At 40.0% G+C, this 21,729-nt stretch overlaps 1 protein-coding gene and 2 long non-coding RNA genes across 4 annotated transcripts in view; 1 reads left to right on the forward strand and 2 right to left on the reverse strand.

Annotated features, from left to right (window-relative positions):
* Nucleotides 1–17,469, forward strand: part of FBXO9 (F-box protein 9) — a 46,075-nt gene extending 28,606 nt beyond the window's left edge. For both annotated transcript variants that reach the window (XM_045498542.1, XM_045498543.1), the window contains 6 exons: nt 2,455–2,573; nt 2,792–2,882; nt 3,990–4,085; nt 4,409–4,502; nt 6,477–6,628; nt 16,857–17,469. In XM_045498542.1, the coding sequence (XP_045354498.1) occupies nt 2,455–2,573; nt 2,792–2,882; nt 3,990–4,085; nt 4,409–4,502; nt 6,477–6,628; nt 16,857–16,965 (661 nt within the window). In that variant the 3' untranslated portion in view covers nt 16,966–17,469. The remainder of the gene's footprint in view (nt 1–2,454; nt 2,574–2,791; nt 2,883–3,989; nt 4,086–4,408; nt 4,503–6,476; nt 6,629–16,856) is intronic.
* On the reverse strand, nt 12,360–15,383 carry LOC123608518. The gene is made up of 2 exons (XR_006717270.1): nt 13,026–15,383; nt 12,360–12,772 (listed from the first exon to the last, which is right to left on the reverse strand). It is a non-coding gene; the product is annotated as an uncharacterized LOC123608518 (long non-coding RNA).
* Nucleotides 16,918–20,357, reverse strand: LOC123608519. The gene is made up of 2 exons (XR_006717271.1): nt 20,234–20,357; nt 16,918–17,972 (listed from the first exon to the last, which is right to left on the reverse strand). It is a non-coding gene; the product is annotated as an uncharacterized LOC123608519 (long non-coding RNA).
* Between the last annotated feature and the right edge of the window lie 1,372 nt (nt 20,358–21,729).

Genomic DNA, 21,729 nt, shown 5'->3' on the forward strand with positions numbered 1-21,729 from the left:
GGTAGCCACACACATTGCTTCCTCAGGGTAGTTTGCATGCTAGTCTTGCTGATTTGGAAAAGAAATTGCACTAGAAAAATAAACTCAAGTCATTTTCAGAATAACTCTAAACCCATTAAGTGATAATGATTTAGGGGTACCTGGGTGGCTCAGTTGGTTGAATGTCTGACTTTGACTCAGGTCATGATTTTGTAGTTCACAGGTTCGAGTCCTGTGTCAGGTTCTGTTCTGACAGCTCAGTCTGGAGCCTGCTTTAGATTCTGTGTCTCCCTCTCTCTGCACCTCCCCTGCTGGCTCTCTCTCTCTCCCTCAAAAATAAATAAAAAAAACTAAAAAAAAATTTTTTTAAGTAATGATTTAAACTTAGATTGCACTAGAACTTTCTTTTGGCCCATTAAAAGTTATTCTATACTTTTATTTTTTAATGTTTATTAATTTTGAAGTGGGGGAGGGGCAGACAGGGAGAGAGAGAATCCCAAGCAGGCTCCACTCTGTGATGCTATGTGGACTCCATCTCATGATGTTGAGATCATGACCCAAGCCAATATTGAGAGTCTGATGCTCACCGGCTCCACCCTGAACATGGAGCCTGTTTGGAATTCTCTCTCTCCTTCTCTCCCTCTGCCACTCCCCTTCGCGCAGTCTCTCTTCTCAAAATAAATAATTAGCATTAAAAAAATAAAGAAGAATCGGACGCTTAATGTACTGAGCCACCAGGCACCCCCATCCTATACTTTTAAAATATTGCTACATAAAGAATAATCCTAGTTTAGTATAAAATTATTTGAGATTGGTCATCTTTCATGGATATCTTACATAAAAATACATACTTTGTCCTTAGCATCTAGAAGTTTTTTATAACTTCTTAAACTTCATTATTTTTTAACAACCTAATTTCATTTGGAGTCTTGTATTTTGGGTAAAATGTTTGAATTGCCTGATGCCTTTGTTTTTTGGTGCTTCTGTGTGCTATTCTATTTAACAAATTCTTACTAAGTAGATTTCAGTTTTGAAATTGGAGTCTCTAGAACTGTTAATCTATTAACTTTTAAAAAAAATTATATTATAGGGGCACCTGGTTGGCTCAGTCGGTTAAGCATCCAACTTCAGCTCATGTCATGATCTCACAGTTCGTGGGTTCAAGCCCCATGTGGGGCCCTGTGCTGGCAGCTTGGAGCCTGGAGCCTGCCTTGGATTCTGTGACTCCCTCTCTCCCTGCCTCTCCCACACTGTCGCTCTCTCTCTCTCTCAAAAATAAATAAACATTAAAAAAATTATAAAGGGAATTTTCAGGGATAAAACTTCTGTGTGTTTTCATAAAATAAAAATAATCATAAAAAGAAAAAATTGGGGAGGTAGTTAATCCTTTTTTGCAGCCTGGCTCAGGTACAAGTAGTTTTTTACATCTTTAAAACTGAATATTTCAAGTTACAGATAGAGTTAAAGTATTTTGAGCTGTATCGGAATCCTGTTAATATTCAGTATATCTTTTGCTTAGGTTTTCTACACTAACCCCATAACAGTCTTGTTGGTGCTGCCTTAAAAGTAGACCTCCAGTCTGACCATTTCACTCTTCTCCAAGTACCCTTCTTGGTCAGCCACAGTTATACCTGGTCTGAGTTACGGCAGTGGCCTGCTTCCACTGTGACACCCCTAGAGCATATTTTCCAGACTACCAGAGTGATCTTTTAAAAGCATAAGTCTGGGCACCTGGGTGGCTCAGTTGATTAAGCATCCAACTCTTGGTTTCAGCTAGGGTCATGATCTCATGGGTTGTGACTTTGAGCCCCACATCAGGCTCTGCACTGACAGTGTGGAGCCTGCTAGTGCTTTTCTCTCTCCCCCATCTCTCTGCCCCCTGCCCATGCTTTCTCTCTCTCAAAATAAATAAACTTAAATTGGAAAAAAACCCCAAAAACCTGTAAAAGTATTAAATCATACTCAGAGCTCTTCAGTGGCATCTGTCTCACCTAAATAGCCTGCAAGCTGTTACCTCCCTTGCCCTTGACTGCCTCTCTAATCATGTAGTCTGTTAACCTTGCTTAGTTTGCTGCAACCTCATGGTCCTTGTTGAGTGTGCCCGTCACACTCCTACCCAAGGGCCTTGCACTTGCCATGGCTTCTGCCCAGGGTTCTTTCCCGGCCACTATATCTGAAATTGTCTCTATTTCCCCACTACATTTCTTGTCTGTTTACCCCGCTTCATTTTTTCTTACACTGGGCACACTACCTGAAACTTTTTTGTTTTCTTAGTTTTGTTTGCTCTCCCACCAATAAACCAGCAGGGCCTTAGCCGTGTCTATCAGTCTGTCTCCAGAACCCAGACAGTGACTTGTAGGAGCTCAACAAGTTCTTGCTGAATAGAAGATGATTGCTAGTAGCAGAGATATTTCTTGTATCTGCATAGATGGACTTAGCCTTTTTTATAAATTGATGTTATGTTTTATCACCTAGAGACCCTGAAATATGGCGTTTGGCCTGCTTGAAAGTTTGGGGCAGAAGCTGTGTTAAACTTGTTCCATACACATCCTGGAGAGAGATGTTTTTAGAAAGGCCCCGTGTCCGGTTTGATGGTAAGTTGAACTCTTTAGAACTGAGAAGAAATAGTGGTCTGTCCTGCTGATTTTGATAAATACATAGTCTTCATTTTCTGTAACAGATGTAGGTCCTCTGATCATATTTAAAGGAAACCACAATAAAATTGAAACTAGAAACATGTTATGTGCTTGTAACTATAAAATTTTTGTTTGTGTTCCTACTTAAAAAAAAAAAACAACTTTCTTTTTTATAGGAGTGTATATAAGTAAAACGACATATATTCGTCAAGGGGAACAGTCTCTTGATGGTTTCTATAGAGCCTGGCACCAAGTGGAATATTACAGGTACAACTGTAGTAAACTGAGTGAGTGAAAAATTCTCTCTCTCCAAGTATTAGTTCATTAGTTAGTAGGAAGTTGTTCTCTGTGGCTTTTGCATTTATCTCTAGAATGACCCTCAGTATTTTTATCCAGTATTATAATAGGACCTGCACTCGAAGAACTAATAGGTTAATGCACATGATTTAATTCCTCCCAGCCTCTAAATCTAAGAATCGTTTTATGTTTTCCTTTTCTTAAATTTTTTAAAGTTTAGTTATTTATTTTGAGAGAGAGAGACAGTGTTAGGAGAGAGAGAGAGAGAGAGAGAGACCATCTCAAGCAGACTCTACACAGCACAGAGCCCGATGTGGAGCTCGAACTCAAGAAACCATGAGATCATGACCTGAGCTGAAATCAAGAGTCAGACACTTAACCGACTGAGCTACCCAGGTGCCCCAGAATTGTTTTATGTTTTAGAGTTCTTGTTTTTTGCTTTTGGTGTACTCATTCATTTGCCTTTTCACATAGCTTTTGCTATTATTCAGCTTTACTATCCATCAGATGTTATCGTCATTGAGAAATAAGTAGACATGGGGCACCTGGGTGACTCAGTTGGTTAACCGTCCAACTTTAGCCCAGGTCATGATCTCGTGGTTCATGAGTTCGAGCCTCACATCGAGCTCTCTGCTGTCAGTGCAGAGCCTGCTTTGGATCCCCTGTCCCACTCTCTCTCTCTGTCCCCCACCTCTCACTATCTCACTCTCTTAAAAAATAAACATAAAAAAGAGGAATAAGTAGACTTGTTAACTACTGTGTATTATCATTAGAGCTCACTTTTGATATTAGTGCTTTAGGAAAAGTGCTTTAATAGAGGAATATTTTTATTCAGGAGTAAAACTGAAAGTTAAACAGTTCCCTCTGAGAAAGATAATAAAATGCCTTCACTTCTATTGTGCTGGCCTCACAGGTTGTCAGTAGTGTTTGTTTTAATGATGTTTTGCCAGTTTTTGACCCATGGTATTTCTGTTTTGATTTCACAGCAGAGAACAGGTTTAGGGCTAGAAAACAAGGACATGTTTTATACTTTGTGTGTGTGTGGTGTTTTTTGGTGTTCTTTTTCTTTTTACACAGGTACATAAGGTTCTTCCCTGATGGCCACATGATGATGTTGACAACCCCTGAGGAGCCTCAGTCCATTGTTCCTCGTTTAAGAACTAGGAATACCAGGTAGTATTTTTCTGTAGTTCTCTATCCAGCCCACATTTTATATGGATACCTGCAGGTTAATGTCATCCAGTGCTTCCTTAAGTTAGTACTGCATGATTAAAACAGCACTCTGCAAGAGCCCTTGTGAACAATACTAAGTCCTGGGCATCGCTCTAGAGAGGACAGTTCAGTAGGTCTTTGGAACCTTACCAAACTAGGTTTATTCACATCCTAGTTGATTCTTCTCGGGCAAGTTGAGTAACTACTATTGTAATATATTACTTCTTAGGTTATTTAAATACATACAATAACTGATTAATGGACTTGTATTTTTTAATTTTTAGAACTGATGCAATTCTACTGGGTCATTACCGCTTGTCACAAGATACAGACAATCAGACCAAAGTATTTGCTGTGATAACTAAGAAAAAAGAAGAAGTGAGTACACAAGGTGGAATTGGCAGTTCCCTCTTCATTTCAGTACCTTACTCATTTAAGAATTCTTGATTAGAAAGGATAAGAAAATTGTGTTTTAGGGGCGCCTGGGTGGCTCAGTCAAGCCTCCGACTTCGGCTCAGGTCATTATCTCACAGTCTGTGAGTTCGAGCCCTGCGTCAGGCTCTGTGCTGACAGCTCAGAGCCTGGAGCCTGTTTCAGATTCTGTCTCTCCCTCTCTCTCTGACCCTCCCCTGTTCATTATCCATCTCTCTCTGTCTCAAAAATAAATAAACGTTAAAAAAAAATTTAAACAAAAAGAAAATTGTGTTTTATAATTTATACATTTCACAAAATGTATGTTGACTTATAGCATCTCTTTAAACAGAGCTGGAAGGTTTTCTAAAATGTGGGGTATTTTGAATTATGGATTCGCTTGTCTTTCTCTAAATGATTTCTTGTTCTAGTCCAGGCTTTTTACATATGAAAATGTAAATCCAAAATATCCTATGAAATAGCTAGTAAAATCGTACCTGAATATGTTTTTAGCCGTTCTCATTTTGAATCATAAGGGATTTTGTTCTTAAGTTAGCTCACACAGATGATTCTTTCTCAAGGATACTTTTACAGAGAATTTCAATTTTTTAAGTTTATTTTGACAGAGAACATGAGCAGGGGAGGGGCAGAGAGAGGGAGAGGAGGAGCATCCCAAGCAGGCTCCTCACTGTCGGCGCAGAGCCTGATGCCGTGCTCGAACTCATGAACCATAAGATTGTGACCAGAGCCAACATCAAAAGTTGGATGCGAAACTATCTCAGCCACCCAGGAACCCCGAGAATCAATCAGTTTATACTGGAAATAAGCTAATTTCCTTCTTCCTGTGTTTATATAAGGAAAAAAATGCCAAGCAAATGTGACTATTGAATTATTACATTCCAGATTACTTTTAACTGTCTTTAATACATTGAGGGCCTAATTTTTTTCACAACTTTTCTCCATATGCGTTTTTCAGTCCTGGTTTTAAAAATGTATACCCAAGGAGTCCATACACCTGAGTAGTCGGTTGTGACGTAGTTGGAATAAAGACTTGCCTAATGCTTTTATAATTAATGTAGTTTTTGAACGTTTTCCTCCCATCAGATCCTCCTCTCTTCCTTGGCATCATGTGTTGAGATAGTTAGGGCAGGGTTTCATCAGAGTCCCTTCACCTTGTGGCCATCTGTTGCCGGCTTCTCTGCCTGCCTCAGGTAGGCTACAGGAATCTGGGCAGCAGTCTGAGGGGCAGAGGTGGCTGCTATGGTTGTGATGTTGGCCATGAGCTTCCTAAGGTCAAAATGTGAGGCCCTTGTTATTTAGGTTTTATCTAATAAAAGAGTTTAGGAACTCCCTACATTGAGTTCCAATTTTCTCTTCAGAATATGATACACTGAAACCATGTATAGTGTTGGCATTCTTGTGTCATTAGCAATAGTACTTGCAAAAGTGTGATTCTAATGAACCTTGTCCACATCTATTTCTTCATTGACTTACCACAAAAGTTAAGTTCTACTCTATGCTTTTTCTACATCTTTCACCAGTTCATCCCTTTGCCTCCTTAAAAATTGTGTTTTCAGTAGAAAGAAGTACTGGGCTTACGTGTAGAAGATAGCAGTTTTCATTTCCAACTCTGCAACTGCCGTGTAATTTTGATTAACTTGTTTGACCTCCCTAGGTCTTAATTCTTTTAGCCATTAACTAGCAATGTACAATCATATTTAACACTTGGGGTTACTGTGATGATTAACTAAGTCGATGATAGAAAACCTTACTTTAGAGTGCCTTAACATTTGTCAGAGCACTCATACACATTCTTATTTGATACTGAGGACACCTCTGCTCTGTGCAGATGCATCACTCTTGCATAATGTATTCCTATGATATTTCTACGTGTCAGTGAGTTGAGGTTTCATTATGGCTCACGTACTTTTTCTTTTACAGAAACCACTTGACTATAAATATAGATACTTCCGTCGTGTCCCTGTACCAGAAGCAGATCAGAGTTTTCATGTGGGGCTACAGCTGTGTTCCAGTGGCCACCAGAGGTTCAACAAACTCATCTGGATACATCATTCTTGTCATGTTACATACAAGTAGGTGAATGTGATACAAATACTAGAGTTACACAATAAATGTGTACTTGATGTCAGGCCTAGAAAACCCTCACATAGCTTTCAAGTTCCTCCAGAGTTGACATTACATTGTAAAACAGCATTACATTACAGAGTGTTACGTGCTCCTGTAGATGTGCTCAAGTCTGTTGTACTTACCTAGAGAACTCTCAGTGTGGTAGTTAGTGCTGCCGGTTCAAGCCAGTCATGTTCTTCCGTTTTCTGGGTGGGGTCACCTGCCCAGGAAGAGGGCCCGGGCCAATGACAGTCTTTTCTATGGCAGTGTTATTCTGTCAGGCATTCAAAAACCAAAACAACAACTGCAAACCAAGAAACTTGCCGAAAGGAGATAAACTGAGAGTGGACCAGGAGGCGGAACTCTCCCCAGTGCCCCTGGGAGTGGGAACTGGTGCCGCCACTTTGGAAGTGAAAGTCGAGCTCCTCAAGCAGAATGGTACTCAGTCACTCAAAGCTGTCCGTGCATTACTTACTCGTTGACTTACTCAAGGCACTTTTAAAACACTAGATCTGTTTTCTTCCCCTGGGTTTCAGTCGTACCATTTTTTTTACTTATTTCCATTGTGTTTATTCTCAGGGATTATACACTGATTTTAATAAAATGGTAGGTAGAAGAGTAATAAGTCTTCTAAAAAGATTTGTGTTCGAAAGCCAAATCTATCAGGTCGTTCCTAATTTAAAGCTCTTCATGTTAGGATTACCTGTGTGAAATAGTTAATGAGCAGAAGAATGTGTGTGAGAAGGGAGCAGTACAGAGATAAGAGAAAGAGCAATTTGTGTGGATGTTGAGGTTCACTGTTGCTAGGTTTAAAGGAATATTGGTGTGTGGTCGAGGGTTCTCCGTTCCAAAATTGAATCCAAAATTCTCAGAGATAAGTTTTGAGGTCATCTCCTATTAACCTACCTCATAGCCTTGACCACAGGGTCGAAAACTTTCTGCGTCTTGTTTCCACCTTACAAGGAACTTTCCCCCCACTTATGAAAGGTCCTGAGAACTGAGAAAGCATTTTTCTTTCTTTTAATTCTTACCTACCAGTCCTATACCTCCTCTTTTGCTTCACTTAGTAAAATTGTGCAGTGGAATTTTTTTTTCTTTTTAAAGAAAGATACCAAACCCAGAGTAAAACCAAAAAAATAGCATCACGTTTTAGGAGAAAAAGGACATGATAGGTGTCATCTATAACTGCTAATGATAACATTGATTTCCTTACAGTATTTATAAAGTCACTTGAATTTTCAGCCTTTGTTTATTTCTCACCTTTTTGGAGACAAATAAAAGGCTATAGTAGTTTAACTTGTCACCTGCTTCTTCTCCCTCTGAACTGTGATCATGCTGTTGATCATGCAAATATTTAAGTCATTAAATTCTGTTATAGGACTATAATTCTTTATAAATTACATTTTAACAAGATCCTTAAAATGCCTATAGTCTTTAACTTAGAATTTCTATTCTTAGAAATTTGTTCAAAGGATATAATAAAAAATATCATATTATTTTTAATTACCAAACAGTGAAAACAACCTAAATCTCCAAAAAAGGGGGATTGTTATTATTAAGTAAATTGTGATATAGGCAGACAGTGAAATATTACACAGGAACTAAAAATGACTTCTGAAATGTATTTATTGATAGGAAATGCATATGTCAGAATGTTAAAAGCAGGATTACTAACAGTATGATCTCAATAGAAAAGCTCAATAGACAGGTTAAGGTCCTTGGAAGGAAGTACAGTTGACCCTTAAACAACATGGGTTTGAGTTGCATGAATCCACTTATATGTGGATTTTTTTCAATAAATAGAGTACTTTAAATGTATTTTTCTTATGATTTTCTTAATAACTTTGCCTCTTCTCTAGCTTTATTGTAAGATTATAGTATATAATGCATATAGCATACATAATATGTATTAATCGACTGTAACTGGAAAGGTTTCCAGTCAGCAGTAGGTCATTAGTAGTTCTGTTTTGGGGGACTCAAAAGTTATATGCAGATTTTTGACTGTGTGGGAGGTTGGCGCCCTTAACCCTGCGTTGTTCAAGGGTCAACTGTAATCATATGGTATGTCTAGGTGATGGAATTATGATTTTTCTTTGTACTTTTCTAAATTTGTCAGTTAAAAAAAATTTACTATTTATTTATTTTGGAGAGAGAAAGAGCAGGGGAGGGGCAGAGAGAGAAGGAGGCATAGAATCTGAAGCAGGCTCCAGGCTCTAAGCTGTCAGCACAGAGCCCGACATGGGGCTTGAACTCACAAACCGTGAGATCAGGACCTGAGCTGTGAAGTTGGCTGCTTAACTGAGCCACACAGGTGCCCCTAAATTTATCAATTTTTTAATAATATGCCTATTAAATAACCAAGTAAATTTTAAAGATTTAATTGGCTTTATTGAAAGATTCATGAATGGGGAGCTCTGAGGAGTTGTACAAAATGGAAGGTTTTATAGGAGAGCCAAGCAAGAAGGTTATTAACAAAAGAAAAGGATTGTTTCAAGCAAGGACACTTTCCCTTAGAGGGAAAAGCCAGGTGTCTTATGCAGACTACCTCATCTTACTTTGGGGATTGCAGAGGGCCCATGTGGCAGACTCCTTGGTACCATCAGAAAATTCCTGACTGACCAGTTAAGACTACATTTCTGAGGGAGGTGGAAACTGCAGTTAAATTACGTATTAAGCCCCAGTTTGGGAGCTCATTCTGATAATGCCATTTTGGACCTGTGGTTTTCTTAATAGTTCCCCCTTTAACAGTTCCCCCTTTTGATCAGACTCTCAGCTTAACTGAGAGACGTGATAAAAATTTAAGGCATTAGCACCAACTGTCAATTACCTTTCTGTACTTCTCACAGCTTTTGTAGATCCTTTGTGTGGTACCTATAGCTCCTGATTCTTTTCCTTAATCTCTATCATGTTGCTAGGTCACAGCTTCAGGTTCACATTCCAGTCTTAGGAGATCATTTGCTTGCTGATCAGTGGCTGTGAACATACATTCAAAGATTTTGAGAGAAGATAATGCATCAAAGGGATTATTACTATAAGGATAATACCCAATAGTGGGAGTATACTTTAGAGCCATGGTCTCCAAGACTCAAACCAAGAAAAAACAAGTCAAAGACCCTGCTGAAGGAGTCATCTTTTTAAGCCCAGGGGCTTGCTCAGTGATCTTATATAATTGAGTTTTAACTTCCCCCTAAGTGTTCTTAATCCAGTCACAGTGGGTGGTGTTGGCCACAACACAAGATGTTCAGCTAAAAGATAATCAAGGACAACTTTGGCTAGAGAGTCTAAGGATCTCTGTTGTGCTACTGCTTTAGCAGCAGATTTTGCAATACTTTTGAGAATTAAGAAGTTCTTGATCATAGCCTCATTTATATTTATCCCTAACCAAGAAAATAGGGACCTGTGAAAAGGAGTGAATCTGAATCATAAATGTCTCTTCATAGGTCTTCTTTAATTCAACAGTGTAAATTTAGAGAAATTCCAGAGGTTATACACCCCATCTCCCTTAGCAATGGTCTAGGACATACAGATGAGGGTGTTATCTTTCCAGGCCAATGCCAGAGTGAAGGAAAGGCGAAGAGGAGAAAGGCGTTTACGTTTAGTTAGCATATGAGGTGTTGATCCATCATCTGGGAAGGAAGGAGTCTACCTTGATGTCAGCTACATCTTTTCCTTGTCAATTTGATACAGAGGTCTCCAGCATCTGTACAGGACCAGGTGTCAGGTGGAGCCTTCTCTAATTGTGTGATGTGTATGCAGGGCTTAATACTTTTTAGTTTTGGAGCAGGGTCAGTGGTCAGGAGCACCTGGTACTCCTGGTAAGGTCCTTTTCCAGTGGGGCTGGAGGGTTGTTTTCCTCTGACGTTTATGTAGTCACCAAGCTCTAAACTGTGATCAACAGGTTTCTCTGAACTGGGATCCAGAAGCTTCTTGAACCTTTTGATGTCAGGCTTGAACACAAGACATTAGAGACTTGTAGTAGCTGGTTATATGAGCATGAGACAACAGGGGTTCAGCAGAAGGTTGTGTACTAATAGAATCCAAGAAGTTTGTAAGGTTTCATTAAGAATTCCAAGAAGTTTGTAGGGTTTTCATTAAGGCTCGTATGATTAGTCCGGTGAAATGGCAGCTTTGATCACTGGAGATGAAGTGGAAGGTATACCCCAAATGGGAAACACATTTTTTAATGTTACTTATTTTTTCTTGTGAGGGCATCTGTCTTACAGCAGTCATGACCCATCTAGAAACCACCCATATAATAACAAAAACACATTTATTGATAACCCATACTAAGTGGCAACTGAATGAAGTCCAGCTGCAAGTATTCTGAGTCCAGAGTGTGGAGGTTTAAGGCTTCTGGGAACAAAAGTAGATTTTTGGGAGGGGAGTGGTGGTGACCAGTCAGGTCAAATATTGCTGATAAACATCTATAAAATTACAAAACCAGTCTATCAATGTCTGTTTATAATTTGAGTCTTTTTAAACGTCCTGTGGTAGGAATGCAACAATTGAAAAATGGGATTTGTGGGGCACCTGGGTGGTGCAGTCAGGTAAGTGTCCAACTCTTGATGTCGGCTCGGGTCATGATCTCACAGTCTGTGGGTTTGAGCCCTGCATCAGGCTCCGTGCTGACAACGCAGAGCCTGCTTGGGATTCTGTTTCTTTCTCTCTGCTTCTCCTTCGCTTTTGCTGTCTTGCTCTCAAAATAAATAGATAAACTTAAAAAAAAAAAAAAAAAAATGGGATTTGCCAGGGAGCCAGAAAGAACCAGGCCATCTTGGGTTTCCCATAACCCAAGTGTTGGTTTCATTTGCAGTCATTGCTTACTTAGCTCCATTTCTCCAGTTTAGAAGCGGGCTGCTGCCATGTCACAAGGACATCAGGATGACAAGAGTCTGGTGATGAGGGGCCATTTTTATGGAAGCAGAGTAGACTTTATCCATATGTGCCACAATTTTACAAACATAGAGAAGGCTTAGTGTTAACTCATTTGACAATGCTTTCCATGTAATTTACATACTAAGTAAGCCTCATTAGTTTAACAGGTCCTTTGGAAGTTTTTCAAAAATTTTTAAAAAGGGTTTTAAAGCACTTGCCTAAATAGGATTACAAATCATTATGAAACTTAATATTTAAAAGGTAAAGACATTTTTGCAATTTATCAAAAGCAGACCAAAGTCCAAGAAAACTTTGTTTTTCTTAACAGAAAGCCAGACTCTAATTTTGCACCATCTTATTTTGGTGTTAAAACTTACTTAGTTTTTATGTAAGGGAGAGAGCATGCGAACAGAAGAGAGGGGCAGAGGGGGAGAGAGACTCCCAAGCAGGCTCCACACTCAGAGTGGAGCCTGACAGGGGGCTTGATCCCACAAGCCTGGGATCATGACCTGAGCTGAAATCAAGTTGGACACTCAACTGACTGTGCCACCCAGGCACCCCTAAAACTCATTTTTTAAAATAAGTTTTAGGGGCGCCTGGGTGGCGCAGTCGGTTAAGCGTCCGACTTCAGCCAGGTCACGATCTCGCGGTCCGTGAGTTCGAGCCCCGCGTCGGGGCTCTGGGCTGATGGCTCAGAGCCTGGAGCCTGTTTCCGATTCTGTGTCTCCCTCTCTCTCTGCCCCTCCCCCGTTCATGCTCTGTCTCTCTCTGTCCCAAAAATAAATAAACGTTGAAAAAAAAAATTTAAAAAAAAAAAAAAAAAAAATAAGTTTTAATCTTAGCCAGCTTGACCACACATTAAAATTCCTTTTCAAAGATTCTTTCTGCAAACCTTTTACAAACTTGTTTTTTTTTAATGTTTTTTATTTATTTTTGAGAGAGACGTAGCAGGAGCAGGGGAGGGGCAGAGAGAGGAGGAGACACAGAATCCGAAGCAGGCTATAGGCTCTGAGCCGTCAGCACAGAGCCCAACGCGGGGCTTGAACCCATGAACTGTGAGATCATGACCTAAGCCCAAGTTGGACGCTTAACTGACTGAGCTACCCAAGGGCCCCACCACTTCTTTCTATACTTTTTGTCCTTTTTAAAATTTTTTTTTCCCTTTAAACAACCAGCTTCATTTTAGGATAAAACTTCTTTTTCCTCAACAAAAAACACATCTCCATTTCTCATACCTTTTTTTTTTTTTTTTTTTTTTAAAGAGAAGTTTTTTCAACGTTTATTTATTTTTGGGACAGAGAGAGACAGAGCATGAACGGGGGAGGGGCAGAGAGAGAGGGAGACACAGAATCGGAAACAGGCTCCAGGCTCTGAGCCATCAGCCCAGAGCCTGATGCGGGGCTCGAACTCACAGACCGCGAGATCGTGACCTGGCTGAAGTCGGACGCCCAACCGACTGCGCCACCCAGGCGCCCCAATTTCTCATACCTTTTGTTACTAAAAACACATCCTACTTTTCCTGGCATATACAGATGTTTCCCTAATTATTTTTAGTGGCTTTAATTATGTATATTAGAATTCTTAACCCTTAAGAAACCTTAATTTCTAGTGAAAACTAAGAAGTGAGCTTAGATTTTTTTAATTTGCATATTTATGAATACATTTTAGAATTTCTATAAGCATGTACCTTTTTAAATTTTTTAATGTAGCATTAGCTTGTTTAAATATCTTTTTGTTTCTCTGTAATAGGAAGCCAAAAGTAGATAAGCCTATGTTTACTAATTAATGTTTTAGAATTTTCTCTTATTTGGAAATGACCTACATATTTAATGACTTATTTAACCTAACTCAGTAAAACTTCAAGGTTTTAGACTATCCAAATAAAAAATAAAAAACTTAGGGAAAATATTGCTGAAAAGCTCATTTGTAAACTTTTGTCTTTATTTTTGAAATATCCTGAATTATGTTTAGATTACCTACAAGAACTTTATTAAACATTAGACATTAAAGTCAGCCATTATCCTAAGCTATTATGTTTCGTGTGGCTACATCTTATAAGAGAGAACGTGAACTTAAATAGCTAGTAAACTCAGGTAGAGTAAGTTTTATATTTAATGTTGATAACTAAAAACATGTTTGTTTTAATTAAGCCATCAACCATAATCTAGTTTTTATATCAAATATTTTCCCAAAACCTGTGAACTTAAACATTTGGGTTTCTTTCTGAGTTTCAGACTGCCCATCCTTACAGGCACTTGCCTTCAAACCAACTACGTAGAGCTTTTTTAGAAATCCATGTTAGCAATACCATGCGGAGGTAGAAAGTAACACATGACACACTTGTAGACACATGTGAACAGACAGGCTCAAGGATTTAGAGCTGGTTTTGAAATTTCTGCTATGAAATCAGTACAGGATTTACTAGTTAATGAAAGTTGGATGTGAGTTTGTTTTTCTGGTAGATGATGAATAGGTTAAGGTTACCTGGTTAGGGGGTAAAGCTTTTTTTTTTTTTTAATATCCATCTTTGGATATTGAGTTTTGTGCTTGTCCTAGGTAATTAAAATTCCAAAAAATCTTTCTCTGTTTTATTTTTTTCTTGATAAGAATTATCTCCCTTAAATTTTCGTTTTAACGAGATGGACTTAAGAGCTACTGGAGAAGACCAGGTGGAACATTGAACATTTAGATTTAAAAGGTACAGGGGAAAATACAAGCTCCTTTTAGAGGAACTTTGGTTTCCTAAGGCCAATAATGTACAAGCTGTTTGAGATAACCAGGGCAAGTTTAGGGATTGCTAGAGGCATAGGTGAACTCATGATTGCCTATAGAGCTACATTTCTGGTTTTGTAAAGATTTGTAATATCAGGACCAGTTGCTTTCAGTTCTTCAAAGAATTGGATTGTAATTTAAATGAAGTCATAGGTTGCTCCATCTATCCAACTATAGTGCCCTCAATTTGCTTTTTTTCTCCTCTCGGTACATAATTCTAAGTATTTTTGGCAATACTGAATAGCCTCCCTCGGGTATAAGATGGGTCACCAAAGAGAGTGCAGGGGGTATCAACTTTCCCAAATCTAGAACCACTCACAGTGATGGCCAAAAGGAAGAACCAACAACCTGTATGTTCCAGGCAGGCAGAAAACCAAGACCAGTAACACAAAACAAGACCAGCAAGGAGGCAATAGCTGTCCCTGGGAGAGAAGGGATCAATAACCAATGGGTCTGGATTTAGAAGGGAAGGGGCAGTGTGATTTTATTTTCTGTTTAATTGGGCAGACAGATTTGGAAGAGCTGGTTCCAGTAAGAATTTTCACCTTTTGCTGGCTTCTGCCAGTTTTTCCAGGATCACTTTGGCAAGATCTGTATCTGTATCTGCCAGTTTACCCTTGATTGTTTAAAGAATAATGTAGCAGCTTATGAGAAAAATCCCTCAGCTTCATCAACTCTGAGAGGGGTTCACATGAGGGCCCTTCTTTGAAGGTAGATACTGAAGGTAGGTAACAGGGAACCTGTAAGACCATTAACTTGGCAGAATTTTGTTTATGGTTTTATTAGCCTTCTCAGAGTGGAAGAAAAAATTCAGACTAGAGTGAGTACCCAAAGGAAGACAGAGGAAGCAGTAGGAGTCATGTCAGTCTTAAAAGTCTTGTTTTAGATAGTTACCTTTTCTGTGTTTAATTTTTCATTAACTTCCTGTGATAAAATCTTTTAGTGAAACTATTATGGAATTTTAAAACCTTTTGAAAGCCTCTGCATGCCAGAAAACGGGTCTCCCATCCTGTTTAATTTGGAAACCCTTGCTTGCAAGTGTACTTCTTAAATGATCTTATCTAATTGGCATGTTCCCCATACTGGCCATTGTATTTCTAGGTTGTAATTCCTCTGAGGGCTGGCAGCAGTTTGGTAGGACCCTAGCCACGGAGTTAACCCACATTTCTGTTCAGCTGCCTTTTGGGGCACCCAACCTGATGGTTACCAAGCCAAGTTCCTCAGATACAAAACAAGCTTAGGAGGATTTTGCCATTTTTGCTGGATATCTAAAACTTCTGGGACTAGAGTTCTTAGACACGGAATAAGCAGGTGTGCTGGAACATGGCACGCTTGACTTATTAGGATTTAAGGATCCCATTAGCTAGGCCTTTGCGTTTCTCCAAGTTGAACCAACACCTAAAAGGGATGCACCATGGGGTTGGGAACTGTGTGTTTTACAGTCTACTTTGTTGCCTGGAAGGTTTCTTGAGGTTGGTAGGTGACCTGGTGCCTGTCTAACCTGTTCCACGACCAACTTGTATCCCAGGAGACTTCTTGAGGTGGAGAGCCCTCTAACAGCCTTTAAATGCTCCACCCATACCCACCAATTCGTGCGGCTTTTTGGCCTCCAAGATCCCCACTATTGATAGCCTTTTCTGCACAAAACCATCCTGGCAAACGTGCACCTCAGTGTTTTGGCCTGTAAGAAGGCCCTGTGCACACCACCACCAATTCCTGAGGAACCTTGCTTTTCTACCAGGAAATTGTGGTCTGCAAGGCTAGGGGCTTGGCTCAGGCAGACCCTTCTGCCACCTCAACCTGACCTGCCCTGTAAAGGAAAACCAGCTAGATGGGGAGCTTGAACATCAACAACAAAAAACTCATAACTGAGAGGAACTTACCCACAGCCCTGAAAATGGTGAGAAAGGCAGTGAACTCAAAGGGTCACAGGTACCATACCTGTTTCTCATTGTCCCCAAGTGCTGCTGGAAATTCACCTGGGATCCTGTTGCTGCCACCAAATGTGTTAAATGACAAAAATTCAAGTACATTTTAAATGTCTAATTGGCTTTATTAAATAAGTTACGAATTGGGCAACATCCTATCTAACAAGTAGAGGGGAGGTCGGAGGAGTTGCACAAAATAGAAGGTTTTTGTAGGAGGGTGGGGACAAGAAGGTTATTAACAAAGGAAAAGGCTTGTCCCAGGCAATGCTGCTTTCACTTAGAGGGAAAGAGCAGGGAGTCTTCCCATGCAGATTACCTCCTCGTCCTCTGGGGGATGGAGAGGGCCCATGTGGCAGATGCATGGGCGCCCATCATAAAATTCCTGACTGATTTGAAATTGCATTTCGCTTATGTATTAGGCCCTGGTTTGGGAACTCGGTCTAAGTGACACCATTTGGGGCCTGTGGTTTTCTTGTATCATGCCTCTATCATGTAGAATTTACTGAGATGAATTAAAAATAAAGACTAAAATATAAGATAAGCCCTCCCCTATAAAGATGGAAGAATTTTAAATAAGTTGCAACTTCCTTGTAACTGGTCTTTTTGTGCTTTCTTGCAGATCAACTGGTGAGACTGCAGTCACTGCTTTTGAGATTGACAAGATGTACACCCCCTTGTTCTTCGCCAGAGTGAGGAGCTACACTGCTTTCTCGGAGAGGCCTCTCTAGGGCCTCCCGTCCAGTCCTCTGTCACTGTTGCATGAATCGAAGTATATAAAGCAAAAGAGCACTAAGTTATAAATGTACATATATATATATATATATGGAATTGGAACTTATTTTACATTGTTAGAGTTCTTTTAAGAAGAGTATAAATTGATTATTTTTTTTATTTAAAGGGATAGTTGATACCTGGGGTATTTTGTTTTGAAATTAAGAAGTTGAGATTACAAGTTGTTTAAGCACATTTATGTTGTGACAAACCTTAAAATGAGCTTTAAATCCTGTTCTTTTTCAAGAGGATTTCTGAGCAGAGCTCTGTCACATAATTCTCTTTCTGCCTGATCATCCCAATATTAATTGCATCAGGGAAGGGCTCCACTGGACCAGCATTTCTTTCACGCATGACATAGTCTCTCTGCACTAAAGGCTCAAAATGTGAAAACTTGTTCTGGATTTGTTTGAAACTGTTTGACCAATAAACATAATAAACATTTCTTTCAAGAAAATGTATTTAAATGGCCTTTTTAAAATGTTGGAATAAAACATAGCCCTGGGTAGCCAGCGAAGGTCTAGGAATCTGCCTCCTTATATCTGTGGTCTCTGTACGTGGCCACAGATTGTCACTCTCCATACTCCAGCCTCATCTAGGCACTTTACAGATGTGTGACATTAAGTGACAGACTGAACTCTGGCCTGGAGCCCTTCAACAAACTCAGCTGGGCACCTTTGTTCCTAAAAGAGCAGAAGATGATCATATCAACTCACGCCCAACTCTGTCCAGAATTAAAGTGGGGAGAGAGCCAGCCACTGAGTATGCTGTGTTACCTCCCTGATGATGGTGCCATTGCTGTGTGGTCTCAGAGTTTGTGTGTGGCAGAACTCTCCTGGAATCAGCTTTGTTGTTGGACATTCAGACACAGCTGGGGTTGAAGACTCCCGTCCTTTCAGAAGTCAGCATCTGCAGCCAGTTGCTTTCAAGTTCATGTTGACATTAAGAGATGCTTCGTAAGTTCCTACAATTCGATGTGGGAGAAAGTTACTACATGTTATGTTAAAGATGAAAACCAAGCATCCAGCATGTGTGTGAGAAGAGACTTCTGCTTAGGTTGGCTTTGTGTAACAATCTGAGAAATGATGTTTTCCTCAAGGTAGAAAAGAGAGAAGCAAGATGCCTTAGAGAAGGCAGCTCTTTATGATGTGACTACTAGTTTTGACATACAGGTTAAGAGGACATCTGATTCGGACGTAATCAAATAGAGCTAGAAAAATAGATTCCTAAGGAGAGTGGGAGTCGATTCTGCTTTGCCACCCATGCCTGGATTAGAAGACCTGCTGCATATAGCCAGTGGAGACCAAGTTCAAAGCTTCCCTCTGGTGACCACTAAAGCAACTTTTATGTATTTACCTTGAAGCTGAAAATACTATTTTTTCAAATTTTATGTACATAGGTTTTCAATACAAAAGCAATATACCTGTATTGTGAGAATACTAGAATGTACAAACAACGGGGCACCTGGGTGGCTCCGTCAGTTGGGTGTTCAATTCTGGATTTTGGCTCAGGTCACGATCCCAGGGTTGTAGGAATCAGCCCCACGTCAGGCTCTGCACTGAGTGTGGAGCCTGCTTCAGATTCTCTCCCTCTGCCCCCTCTCCCCTGCTCCTGTGCTTTATTAAAACAAAAATTAAAACAAAGAAAACTAACCAGGAGGAATTTTTGCTGTGTAACCTTTTCCTCCTATTCTCTGCAAGTCCTGTCGCAGAAGCCTTTCAACTTCAGGAATGTCCTTCCTTTGCTCTATTTGGACAAACCAATAACTACTATGGAAAGCTGACAGAGCAGTATGTCGACTAACTCCTAAAAAATCAAAACATTTTCCAGAAATTGCATTTATATCCTGCTTGAACTGCTCAGATGTCCAGATGCCCTTCTAGGGAATCTGGCCTAAGAACTAACTGTGGAGACAGCTTCTCCCCCTCTTGTGTTTCCTCCACAGCCCCCTTCTCACACCTTAGTGGAGGACAAGGTAGGAGTGCTTGGGGCCGCTGGGGGCTCTCCCTCCCCTAGACTAGACACTGGTGGGAACCAGCACTAGCTCCCCACCTACCTCGCTGGCCCCCTGTGTGCCACCCCTGAATTGAATTCCCCTGCAAACCTTGCATCATCTAACCCTCTCGCCTCAGCAGGTGCGCACTGAAGCAGCTCTGGCAGGGACTGGCACCACTCCAAAGTGACTCTTGGCACGGGGAGAGGGAGAGAGAACCCCACATGACGGTGTGCCTACAGTTCCATTAGCAGAGCCTTTTGGCTGGCTGTGCAAGGCAAAAGCGCTGCTGCTTGGTGCACCCGTAACTGCAGCAGACCGATGAACTGCAGACATTTATTCTGACATCCGGCCCTGCTGGTGAATGAGAGCCCCCGTGGACCACAGGGAGAAAACCCGTCCTTCTGAGGGCGCGCAGCCGCAGCAGAAAGGCTGAATGCAGACACACGGTCTGATTACCGAGCGCATCACCTGCAAGTCCCAAACCGGTATTAGGCCCCTCAACAGTGCAAGAACCAAACTCTGCCATGTGCCCACAGCAAAGTGGATCATTGCTGCTGACTAGGAGAAGGCAAACACCACTCAGCCACGACAGCACAGTGCACTCAGCCCCCACAAGGGGCACCCCTGGAGCACCTGGTTTTGGTGACTGGGGACACTGTGCTCCAGGACCCCACAGGACATCTTCTACACAAGGCCACTACTATGAAGACCAGGTGACACAGCTGACCTCCCTAATCCATAAACACAAAGACTAAGATAAAATGTGGAGGCAGAGGAATATGGCTGAAAGGAAAGAATACTAGAAAATCACAGCAAAAGCGCTAAATGACACAGATAAGCAATATGCCTGATAAGAAATTCAAAGTAATGGTCATAAAGATACTCATTAGACTTGAGAAAAGAGCAGATAAACTCGGGAAGAACTTAAACAAAAAGAAGAAAAATATAAAAAAGAACCAGAGATGAAGAATTCAATAACCAAAATAAAAATTACACCAGCGGGAACTGACAGCAGATTAGAGAATACAGAACATATCAGTAATTGGAAGGTGGTAATGGAAAGCAACCAAGCTAAACAGAATCAATAAATAAAAAAAATAAAAAATGAGAATAGGTTAAGGGAACTCAACATCATCAAATTTAATAACATTTGCATTATAGGGATCCCAGAAGGAGAAGAAAGAGAAGGCGACAAAATTTACTTGAAGAAATGATAGCTGAAAACTTACCTAATCTGGAGAGGGAAACAGACTTCCAGGTCCAGGAAACACAGAGAGCCCCTTGAAAGATGAACCCAGGAGGGGCACCTGGGTGGCTCAGTCATTTAAGTATCTGACTTCGGCTCAGGTCATGATCCTGTGGCTCGTGGGTTCAAGCCCCGCATCAGACTCTGTGTTCCCAGTGCAGCGCTTCAGATCCTCTCTCTCCCTCTCTCTCTGCCCCTCCCTTGCTTGTGCTCCACTCTTTGTCTCTCAAAAACAAATGAATAGACATAAAAAAAAAAAAAGATGAACCAGGAGGTCCACACCAAGACACATAATAATTAAAATGGCAAAAAGTAATGATAAAGAGAGAATTTCAAAAGCAGCAAGAAAAAAAAATTACGTACAAGAGAAACCCTGTAAGGCTATCAGCTGGTTTTCAGCAGCAACTTTGCAGGCCAGAAGGGAGTAGAATGATATATTCAAAGTGCTGAAAGGAAAAAAAAAACAAAACCCTGTAACTGAGAATATTCTATCTAGCAGGCCATCACTTAGAATAAAAGGAGAGAGAAAGAACTTCCCAAACAAAAGGTAAAGGAATACATCATCACTAGAATATCCTGACAAGAAACATTAAAGAGAATCCTTTGACTGGAAAGAAAAGGCTATAGCTAGAAGGAAATGATGAAAGAAAAAAAAATTCACTGTTAAAGCATGCAGTAAAGGTAATAGATAAAATCACTTATAAAGTCAGTATGGAGTTTAAAACAAAAAGTAGTAAAATTGGTTATTTACACAAAATTTAGTTAGGGGATACACAAATAAAAATTTAGAATGTGCTTGAATTTAAGTGACCATTAAGTTAATATAAATTGATGTATACATGAGACATTATATATGAATGAAATGGTAACCACGAATCAAACCATATCATAGATACACAAAAAAGAGAAAGGAACCCAAGCATAACACTAAAGTAAGCCATCAAACCACAAGGAAAGAGAAGAATAAAGGAACAGAAAGTACCTGCAAATTAATAACAACAATAATAATAATATTAAGTTCATACTTATCAATAATTCCATGGAAAAAGACTAAATGCTCCAATCAAAAGAAACAGGGTGACTAAATGGATTAAAAAAAAAAAAAAAAGACCCATCTATATGTTGCCTACAAAAGATTCACTTTATAACTAAAGACACATACAGACTGAAAGTGAAAGCATGGAAAAAGATATGTAAATAGAAGTGGATGGGGAGGCAGGAATCAATGTAACAATACTTAGATCAGACAAAATTACTTTGTAACAAGAGACAAAGAAGGGCATTATTACATGATGATAAAGGGCTCTTCCAACAAGAAGATAGAACAATTGTGAATAACTGTCCACCCCACATTGGAGCACCTAAGTACATAATCGAAATGTTAACAGAAATAAAGGGAGAAACTGACAGTAATATAATAAAAGTAGGGGGCTTTAACACTCCACTTACTTCAATGGCTAGAGCATCCAGCAGAAAATC

Source organism: Leopardus geoffroyi, chromosome B2 (assembly GCF_018350155.1).
Source record: "Leopardus geoffroyi isolate Oge1 chromosome B2, O.geoffroyi_Oge1_pat1.0, whole genome shotgun sequence".
Classification (NCBI taxonomy): Eukaryota; Metazoa; Chordata; class Mammalia; order Carnivora; family Felidae; genus Leopardus; species Leopardus geoffroyi.